This window comes from Ascaphus truei (genome assembly GCF_040206685.1).
Source record: "Ascaphus truei isolate aAscTru1 chromosome 3 unlocalized genomic scaffold, aAscTru1.hap1 SUPER_3_unloc_9, whole genome shotgun sequence".
NCBI classification, from domain to species: Eukaryota; Metazoa; Chordata; class Amphibia; order Anura; family Ascaphidae; genus Ascaphus; species Ascaphus truei.
In genome coordinates, this window is record NW_027453832.1 from 62,468 (window position 1) to 74,341 (window position 11,874).

General features: G+C 55.6%; 1 protein-coding gene and 1 long non-coding RNA gene across 2 annotated transcripts in view; both read left to right on the forward strand.

Moving 5' to 3' along the window:
- POGLUT1 (protein O-glucosyltransferase 1) overlaps positions 1-421 on the forward strand; it is a gene marked incomplete at its 5' end in the record, with an annotated part of 62,658 nt that extends 62,237 nt beyond the window's left edge. Inside the window, one exon of the mRNA XM_075580596.1 lies at positions 39-421. Within this exon, the coding sequence (XP_075436711.1) occupies positions 39-195 (157 nt within the window). The remainder of the gene's footprint in view (positions 1-38) is intronic.
- Positions 422-3,254: 2,833 nt separating this feature from the next.
- Positions 3,255-10,886, forward strand: LOC142473362 (uncharacterized). Its single transcript, XR_012790057.1, has 2 exons — positions 3,255-5,734; positions 6,645-10,886. It is a non-coding gene; the product is annotated as an uncharacterized LOC142473362 (long non-coding RNA).
- The last annotated feature ends 988 nt before the right edge of the window (positions 10,887-11,874 follow it).

The window sequence follows — 11,874 nt, forward strand, 5'->3', positions numbered from 1 at the left end:
CCCACCCCCCACCCCTCTCCCTCCCCCTCCCCCTGCAGGGGCCGCCTGTTCATCTGGCAGTATTTGGGGATGGCGGATGTGTTGGGTTATTGGGAGATTCTGCTCTCTCGTTACTCCAAGCTGCTCACGTACAAGGTCAGGCGCAGGAAGGAGTACCGAGAGCTGACCCCACGCCCCGGCCACACCGAACTCTGACCCCGCGGCCCGGCCACACCGAGAGCTGACCCCACGCCCCGGCCACACCGAACTCTGACCCCGCGGCCCGGCCACACCGAGAGCTGACCCCGCGGCCCGGCCACACCGAACTCTGACCCCGCGGCCTGGCCACACCGAACTCTGACCCCGCGGCCCGGCCCCACCGAACTCTGACCCCGGGGCCTGGCCACACCGAACTCTGACCCCGCGGCCCGGCCCCACCGAACTCTGACCCCGCGGCCCGGCCCCACCGAACTCTGACCCCGCGGCCCGGCCCCACCGAACTCTGACCCCGCGGCCCGGCCCCACCGAACTCTGACCCCGCGGCCCGGCCCCACCGAGAGCTGACCCCACGGCCCGGCCCCACCGAACTCTGACCCCGGGGCCCGGTCACACCGAACTCTGACCCCGCGGCCCGGCCCCACCGAACTCTGACCCCGCGGCCCGGCCACACCGAGAGCTGACCCCGCGGCCCGGCCACACCGAACTCTGACCCCGGGGCCCGGCCCCACCGAACTCTGACCCCGCGGCCCGGCCCCACCGAACTCTGACCCCGGGGCCCGGCCACACCGAACTCTGACCCCGCGGCCTGGCCACACCGAACTCTGACCCCGCGGCCCGGCCCCACCGAACTCTGACCCCGGGGCCCGGCCACACCGAACTCTGACCCCGCGGCCCGGCCCCACCGAACTCTGACCCCGCGGCCCGGCCCCACCGAACTCTGACCCCGCGGCCCGGCCCCACCGAACTCTGACCCCGCGGCCCGGCCCCACCGAACTCTGACCCCGCGGCCCGGCCCCACCGAGAGCTGACCCCACGGCCCGGCCCCACCGAACTCTGACCCCGGGGCCCGGTCACACCGAACTCTGACCCCGCGGCCCGGCCCCACCGAACTCTGACCCCGCGGCCCGGCCACACCGAGAGCTGACCCCGCGGCCCGGCCACACCGAACTCTGACCCCGCGGCCCGGCCCCACCGAACTCTGACCCCGGGGCCCGGCCACACCGAACTCTGACCCCGCGGCCTGGCCACACCGAACTCTGACCCCGCGGCCCGGCCCCACCGAACTCTGACCCCGGGGCCCGGCCACACCGAACTCTGACCCCGCGGCCCGGCCCCACCGAACTCTGACCCCGCGGCCCGGCCCCACCGAACTCTGACCCCGCGGCCCGGCCCCACCGAACTCTGACCCCGCGGCCCGGCCCCACCGAACTCTGACCCCGCGGCCCGGCCCCACCGAGAGCTGACCCCACGGCCCGGCCCCACCGAACTCTGACCCCGGGGCCCGGTCACACCGAACTCTGACCCCGCGGCCCGGCCCCACCGAACTCTGACCCCGCGGCCCGGCCACACCGAGAGCTGACCCCGCGGCCCGGCCACACCGAACTCTGACCCCGGGGCCCGGCCCCACCGAACTCTGACCCCGCGGCCCGGCCCCACCGAACTCTGACCCCGCGGCCCGGCCCCACCGAACTCTGACCCCGCGGCCCGGCCCCACCGAACTCTGACCCCGCGGCCCGGCCCCACCGAACTCTGACCCCGCGGTCCGGCCCCACCGAACTCTGACCCCGCGGCCCGGCCACACCGAACTCTGACCCCGCGGCCCGGCCACACCGAACTGTGACCCCGCGGCCCGGCCACACCGAACTCTGACCCCGGGGCCCGGCCACACCGAACTCTGACCCCGCGGCCCGGCCCCACCGAACTCTGACCCCGCGGCCCGGCCCCACCGAACTCTGACCCCGCGGCCCGGCCCCACCGAACTCTGACCCCGCGGCCCGGCCCCACCGAACTCTGACCCCGCGGTCCGGCCCCACCGAACTCTGACCCCGCGGCCCGGCCACACCGAACTCTGACCCCGCGGCCCGGCCACACCGAACTGTGACCCCGCGGCCCGGCCACACCAAACTCTGACCCCGCGGCCCGGCCACACCGAACTCTGACCCCGCGCCCCGGCCACACCGAACTCTGACCCCGCGGCCCGGCCACACCAAACTCTGATCCCGCGGCCCGGCCACACCAAACTCTGACCCCGCGGCCCGGCCACACCGAACTGTGACCCCGCGGCCCGACCACACCAAACTCTGACCCCGCGGCCTGGACCCACTGAACTCTGTGACACAGGGACACGCACGCCTCTGGCAGCCAGGAGGTTAATACTGCCACCTCCTTTCTCCCTGATGAGAGTTCCCGGCGGGATTAACCTTTTAGCTGCCAGACTGGTCAGCAGCACATTGCAGAGCGGCGTAACCACACACGCAGGGCGGCGTAACCACACACGCAGGGCGGTGTAACCACACACGCAGAGCGGCGTAACCACACGCAGGGCGGTGTAACCACACACGCAGGGCGGTGTAACCACACACGCAGGGCGGCGTAACCACACACGCAGAGCGGTGTAACCACACACGCAGGGCGGCGTAACCACACACGCAGGGCGGTGTAACCACACACGCAGGGCGGCGTAACCACACACGCAGGGCGGTGTAACCACACACGCAGGGCGGTGTAACCACACACGCAGGGCGGCGTAACCACACACGCAGAGCGGTGTAACCACACACGCAGGGCGGCGTAACCACACACGCAGGGCGGCGTAACCACACACGCAGAGCGGTGTAACCACACACGCAGAGCGGTGTAACCACACACGCAGGGCGGCGTAACCACACACGCAGAGCGGTGTAACCACACACGCAGGGCGGTGTAACCACACACGCAGAGCGGTGTAACCACACACGCAGAGCGGCGTAACCACACACGCAGGGCGGTGTAACCACACACGCAGAGCGGTGTAACCACACACGCAGGGCGGCGTAACCACACACGCAGGGCGGCGTAACCCCACACGCAGGGCGGCGTAACCACACACGCAGGGCGGCGTAACCACACACGCAGGGCGGTGTAACCACACACGCAGGGCGGCGTAACCACACACGCAGGGCGGCGTAACCACACACGCAGGGCGGCGTAACCACACACGCAGAGCGGTGTAACCACACACGCAGGGCGGTGTAACCACACACGCAGAGCGGCGTAACCACACGCAGGGCGGTGTAACCACACACGCAGGGCGGCGTAACCACACACGCAGGGCGGTGTAACCACACACGCAGGGCGGTGTAACCACACACGCAGGGCGGCGTAACCACACACGCAGAGCGGTGTAACCACACACGCAGGGCGGCGTAACCACACACGCAGGGCGGCGTAACCACACACGCAGAGCGGTGTAACCACACACGCAGAGCGGTGTAACCACACACGCAGGGCGGCGTAACCACACACGCAGAGCGGTGTAACCACACACGCAGGGCGGTGTAACCACACACGCAGAGCGGTGTAACCACACACGCAGAGCGGCGTAACCACACACGCAGGGCGGTGTAACCACACACGCAGAGCGGTGTAACCACACACGCAGGGCGGCGTAACCACACACGCAGGGCGGCGTAACCCCACACGCAGGGCGGCGTAACCACACACGCAGGGCGGCGTAACCACACACGCAGGGCGGTGTAACCACACACGCAGGGCGGCGTAACCACACACGCAGGGCGGCGTAACCACACACGCAGGGCGGCGTAACCACACACGCAGAGCGGTGTAACCACACACGCAGGGCGGCGTAACCACACACGCAGGGCGGCGTAACCACACACGCAGGGCGGTGTAACCACACTCACAGGGCGGTGTAACCACACACGCAGGGCGGTGTAACCACTCGCAGGGCGGTGTAACCACTCGCAGGGCGGTGTAACCACACACAGGGCGGTGTAACCACACACGCAGGGCGGCGTAACCACACACGCAGAGCGGCGTAACCACACACGCAGAGCGGCGTAACCACACGCAGGGCGGCGTAACCACACACGCAGGGCGGCGTAACCACACGCAGGGCGGTGTAACCCCACACGCAGAGCGGTGTAACCACACACGCAGAGCGGCGTAACCACACGCAGGGCGGCGTAACCACACACGCAGGGCGGCGTAACCACACGCAGGGCGGTGTAACCACACGCAGAGCGGCGTAACCACACACGCAGGGCGGTGTAACCACACTCACAGGGCGGTGTAACCACACACGCAGGGCGGCGTAACCACACACGCAGAGCGGCGTAACCACACACGCAGAGCGGCGTAACCACACGCAGGGCGGTGTAACCACACACGCAGGGCGGTGTAACCACACACGCAGGGCGGCGTAACCACACACGCAGGGCGGCGTAACCACACACGCAGAGCAGTGTAACCACACACGCAGGGCGGCGTAACCACACTCACAGGGCGGTGTAACCACACACGCAGGGCGGTGTAACCACACACGTAGGGCGGTGTAACCACACACGTAGGGCGGTGTAACCACACACGTAGGGCGGTGTAACCACACTCACAGGGCGGTGTAACCACACACGCAGGGCGGTGTAACCACACACGCAGGGCGGTGTAACCACACACGTAGGGCGGTGTAACCACACACGTAGGGCGGTGTAATCACACACACAGGGCGGCGTAACCACACACGCAGAGCGGCGTAACCACACACGCAGGGCGGTGTAACCACACACGCAGGGCGGCGTAACCACACACGCAGGGCGGCGTAACCACACACGCAGGGCGGTGTAACCACACACGCAGAGCGGCGTAACCACACTCACAGGGCGGTGTAACCACACACGCAGGGCGGCGTAACCACACTCACAGGGCGGTGTAACCACACACGCAGGGCGGCGTAACCACACACGCAGAGCGGTATAACGCGCATAGCGGTATAACATCATGCAGAGATATAACACGCAGAGCGGTATAACATCATGCAGAGATGTAACACGCTGAGATATAACATGCAGAGCGGTATAACACGCAGAGCGGTATAACATGCAGAGCGGTATAACATCATGCAGAGCGGTATAACACGCAGAGCGGTATAACATGCAGAGCGGTATAACACGCAGAGATATAACATGCAGAGCGGTATAACATGCAGAGCGGTATAACATGCAGAGATATAACACGCAGAGCGGTATAACATGGAGATATAACACGCAGAGCGGTATAACATGGAGATATAACACGCAGAGCGGTATAACATGGAGATATAACACGCAGAGCGGTATAACATGCAGAGATATAACATGCTGAGATATCACACGCAGAGCGGTATAACACGCAGAGCGGTATAACATGCAGAGATATAACATGCAGAGCGGTATAACATGCAGAGATATAACACGCAGAGCGGTATAACATGCAGAGATATAACACGCAGAGCGGTATAACATGCAGAGATATAACACGCAGAGCGGTATAACATGCAGAGCGGTATAACACGCAGAGCGGTATAACACGCAGAGATATAACATGCTGAGATATCACACGCAGAGCGGTATAACATGCAGAGATATAACACGCAGAGTGGTATAACATGCAGAGATATAACACGCAGAGCGGTATAACAACACGCAGAGCGATAACACGCAGAACAGTGTAACAACACGCAGGGCGGTATAACACGCAGGGCGTTATAACACGCAGAGCGGTATAACATCATGCAGAGATGTAACATGCAGAGCGGTATAACATGCAGAGTGGTATAACAACATGCAGAGCGGTATAACACGCAGAGCGGTATAACACGCAGAGCAGTATAACATCATGCAGAGATGTAACACGCAGAGATATAACATGCAGAGTGGTGTAACAACACGCAGAGCGGTATAACATGCAGAGATATAACACGCAGAGCGGTATAACACGCAGAGATATAACACGCAGAGCGGTATAACACGCAGCGATATAACATGCAGAGATATAACACGCAGAGCGGTATAACATGCAGAGATATAACACGCAGAGCGGTATAACATGCAGAGATATAACACGCAGAGCGGTATAACATGCAGAGATATAACACGCAGAGCGGTATAACATGCAGAGCGGTATAACATGCAGAGTGGTATAACACGCAGAGATATAACACGCAGAGCGGTATAACACGCAGAGCGGTATAACATGCAGAGTGGTATAACACGCAGAGCGGTATAACACGTAGAGATATAACACGCAGAGCGGTATAACACGCAGAGCGGTATAACATGCAGAGTGGTATAACACGCAGAGCGGTATAACATGCAGAGATATAACATGCAGAGCGTTATAACACGTAGAGATATAACACGCAGAGCGGTATAACATGCAGAGATATAACACGCAGAGCGGTATAACAACACGCAGAGCGATAACACGCAGAACAGTGTAACAACACGCAGGGCGTTATAACACGCAGAGCGATATAACACGCAGAGCGGTATAACATGGAGATATAACACGCAGAGCAGTATAACATGCTGAGATATAACATGCAGAGCGGTATAACATGCAGAGATATAACATCATGCAGAGATGTAACACGCAGAGCGGTATAACACGCAGAGCGGTATAACATGGAGATATAACACGCAGAGCGATATAACACGCAGAGCGGTATAACATCATGCAGAGATGTAACACGCTGAGATATAACATGCAGAGCGGTATAACATGCAAAGCGGTATAACATGCAGAGCGGTATAACACGCAGAGATATAACATCATGCAGAGATGTAACACGCAGAGCGGTATAACACGCAGAGTGGTATAACATGGAGATATAACACGCAGAGCGGTATAACATGCAGAGATATCACACGCAGAGCGGTATAACATGCAGAGATATCACACGCAGAGCGGTATAACATGCAGAGATATCACACGCAGAGCGGTATAACATGCAGAGATATCACACGCAGAGCGGTATAACATGCAGAGCGGTATAACACGCAGAGCGGTATAACATGCAGAGATATAACATGCTGAGATATCACACGCAGAGCGGTATAACATGCAGAGATATAACACGCAGAGCGGTATAACATGCAGAGATATAACACGCAGAGCGGTATAACACGCAGAGATATAACACGCAGAGCGGTATAACATGCAGAGATATAACACGCAGAACAGTGTAACAACACGCAGGGCGTTATAACACGCAGAGCGATATAACACGCAGAGCGGTATAACATCATGCAGAGATGTAACACGCTGAGATATAACATGCAGAGCGGTATAACATGCAAAGCGGTATAACATGCAGAGCGGTATAACACGCAGAGATATAACATCATGCAGAGATGTAACACGCAGAGCGGTATAACACGCAGAGTGGTATAACATGGAGATATAACACGCAGAGCGGTATAACATGCAGAGATATCACACGCAGAGCGGTATAACATGCAGAGATATCACACGCAGAGCGGTATAACATGCAGAGATATCACACGCAGAGCGGTATAACATGCAGAGATATCACACGCAGAGCGGTATAACATGCAGAGCGGTATAACACGCAGAGCGGTATAACATGCAGAGATATAACATGCTGAGATATCACACGCAGAGCGGTATAACATGCAGAGATATAACACGCAGAGCGGTATAACATGCAGAGATATAACACGCAGAGCGGTATAACACGCAGAGATATAACACGCAGAGCGGTATAACATGCAGAGATATAACACGCAGAACAGTGTAACAACACGCAGGGCGTTATAACACGCAGAGCGATATAACACACAGAGCGATATAACACGCAGAGCGGTATAACATCATGCAGAGATGTAACACGCTGAGATATAACATGCAGAGTGGTATAACAACATGCAGAGCGGTATAACACGCAGGGCGTTATAACACGCAGAGCGATATAACACGCAGAGCGGTATAACATCATGGAGAGATGTAACACGCAGAGATATAACACGCAGAGCGGTATAACAATACGCAGAGCGGTATAACACGCAGAGATATAACACGCAGAGCGGTATAACATGCAGAGATATCACACGCAGAACGGTATAACATGCAGAGATATAACACGCAGAGCGGTATAACACGCAGAGCGGTATAACAACACGCAGAGGGGTATAACATGCAGAGTGGTATAACATGCAGAGATATAACACGCAGAGCGGTATAACAACACGCAGAGCGGTATAACATGCAGAGATATAACACGCAGAGCGGTATAACACGCAGAGCGGTATAACATGCAGAGATATCACACGCAGAGCGGTATAACATGCAGAGATATAACACGCAGAGCGGTATAACACGCAGAGCGGTATAACATGCAGAGATATAACACGCAGAGCGGTATAACAACACGCAGAGCGGTATAACATGCAGAGTGGTATAACACGCAGAGCGGTATAACACGCAGAGATATAACACGCAGAGATATAACACGCAGAGCGGTATAACACGCAGAGATATAACACGCAGAGCGGTATAACATGCAGAGATATAACACGCAGAGCGGTATAACAACACGCAGAGCGATAACACGCAGAACAGTGTAACAACACGCAGGGCGTTATAACACGCAGAGCGATATAACACGCAGAGCGATATAACACGCAGAGCGGTATAACATCATGCAGAGATGTAACACGCTGAGATATAACATGCAGAGCGGTATAACACGCAGGGCGTTATAACACGCAGAGCGATATAACACGCAGAGCGGTATAACATCATGCAGAGATGTAACACGCTGAGATATAACATGCAGAGTGGTATAACAACACGCAGAGTGGTATAACACGCAGAGATATAACATGCAGAGCGATATAACAACATGCAGAGCGATATAACATGCAGAGTGGTATAACAACACGCAGAGTGGTATAACATGCAGAGCGGTATAATACGCAGAGCGGTATAACACGCAGAGCGGTATAACATGCAGAGTGGTATAACAACACGCAGAGTGGTATAACACCCAGAGCGGTATAACACGCAGAGATATCACACGCAGAGCGTTATAACATGCAGAGATATAACATGCAGAGCAATATAACATGCAGAGTGGTATAACACGCAGGGCGTTATAACACGCAGAGCGGTATAACACACAGAGATATAACATGCAGAGATATAACACGCAGAGTGGTGTAACACGCAGAGATATAACACAGAGATATAACATGCAGAGCGGTATAACAACACGCAGAGCGGTATAACAACACGCAGAGATATAACACGCAGAGCGGTATAACATGCAGAGATATAACACGCAGAGATATAACATGCAGAGATATAACACGCAGAGTGGTGTAACACGCAGAGCGGTATAACACAGATATAACATGCAGAGCGGTATAACAACACGCAGAGCGGTATAACAACACGCAGAGTGGTGTAACACGCAGAGCGGTATAACACAGAGATATAACATGCAGAGCGGTATAACAACACGCAGAGCGGTATAACAACACGCAGAGATATAACACGCAGAGCGGTATAACATGCAGAGATATAACACGCAGAGATATAACATGCAGAGATATAACACGCAGAGTGGTGTAACACGCAGAGCGGTATAACACAGATATAACATGCAGAGCGGTATAACAACACGCAGAGCGGTATAACAACACGCAGAGTGGTGTAACACGCAGAGCGGTATAACACAGAGATATAACATGCAGAGCGGTATAACAACACGCAGAGCGGTATAACAACACGCAGAGATATAACACGCAGAGTGGTGTAACACGCAGAGCGGTATAACACAGAGATATAACACGCAGAGCGGTATAACAACACGCAGAGATATAACACGCAGAGCGGTATAACACAGAGATATCACACGCAGAGCGGTATAACAACACGCAGAGATACAGCTATTTACCGGGATGATATCACTGAGCAAAACAAGTTAGTAACACAAATTGTAATTTATTCCATAGAAACACGTACACACACACACACACACACACACACACACACACGGGATTACAAATAACAGGAGGAAACGCCCTGACTCGGGGTCTGGGATAAGAAACGGGACTTTCCTGGGTGAAATAAGAGATAAAACAAAGTCTTTAGGTTGCCCGGGACTTGTCCTGGAACTGAAATCGGCAGGAAGTTCCCGACGCCAGCGCAGTATCTGCTCCGGAGCTGCTGAAATCCCCTGACCGGGAGCGAGTGCCAAACCTCCTGGTAATCTTTCCGGCGTGTTCTTCCAGCTGCGACGCTACGTTCTATTCTCAGAACGTGGCCCCGAAAAGTGGGACTTCTCACCTTGCGTGAGCCTGACGCCGGCTCGCGTCTGTTTCTCTCAGAGCATCTTTTGGTGATTTCGGATCTGCCGCTGCTGTTCTGGCGCTTAGAATCTGAGGACCGGATTGGCTGAGGGATTCTTATAGTATTTCAGAGTTCATTCATGAAATACTACAGCCAATCCAAGCGTGGGAAGAATCCTACCAGCCAATCAGAGCGCTGCCAGGCAAGCGTGGATTCGTATCTGACGAGCGCCAACCTGGCGCCTCTGCCACTTGTCAGTCAGACGCCGCCCGCGGAGTTAGGCTCCTCATAGTCTGGGCTGGGCAGATGGTGGTCCGAGGACTTCCATTCATCCCAGGACGTGAGTACTTGAGCATTACTCCGGTACCCAAATGGCTCTCACACCTTGGCAACCTCTGAGGCTTGCATGCCCGGGACCCGAGCAGACTTGATGACACCAAGCTTGGTAGCCACATGGTCTCTCGGAACCGTGGACCTGGAAATCCTAGCTCATAATACCGTGCACAAGCATATGTCCTTGTATACACTTTAATAAAGATTTACTTTCACATATTAAATATATGTCCACATACCTCAGCTCCAATTGATTGCGGCTTATATGTTTCTAGCAGGGTGTTCTGTTATAGCTGTTCCCAGTTTTTATTTTTCCTATTAGCTATATGTGTTAACAACTTGTGTGCTGTGTATTTTTACGTCATTGGGCGTAGAGTTAATCCACGTACCACCAACCTGTTATTGTGTTGCACCTACAGTGTTAATCTGATAATTTAAAGTGACAGTATATTTATCAACACCATACTGCTAGGTGCTACTAATCACAATACAGGTTGGTTTGATCGGTATGCTACGCCTCATGCCGCGCAACACCTATATATCGGTATAGTGATTAGGGCCTGATTAGCAGTTGTCAATCAGAGATCCAGTGTTTTATAATTATAAGCTTTATTTGGGGCAAATTGGCTCTCTTGCATTCACTCAAGAGATAACCTAGCAATATGTACCCCTAGCCCTATACCACCTCCCCTTCACAAAGAATACAGTACAGGAAATTATAATAATACAATAAGTGCAGCAAAATCAGACAATAGGAAAGGAAATCCCTGCCCCGAAGAGCTTACACTCTAAGGTTTGAGGGGAACTTACAGAGACAGCAGGTGAGGGAATAAGTGCTGTAGATGGGTGTGCTTGGCCACAATGGGTGTGGTAGGAGTGACTGTGTGTGGGACAATAGCCATGAGTGCAGGCTATTGGGATGCTGGATTTGTGGGGTGAGATTTAAGGTTAGTCAGTGTTAAAATGAAAAGGTTGACACCATTTGCATGGGAGGAGATGGCAGTGAGGCATGAATGAGAGCAAGTGTGTATGTCTGGCTTCAGGGAGATCCCCAGCAGCAGGAAGGAGTAGATAGAGGGTGTGAATAGAGGATTGAGGTGGTTTTTATTGAGGGGTCAATAAGTTGTTGGGAGAGAGGTGTATAAATAATGGTGCAGTGGGGAAGTTGGAGAGAACAGAGACGTTCACAAAGGAGTGAAGAAACAGTAAACG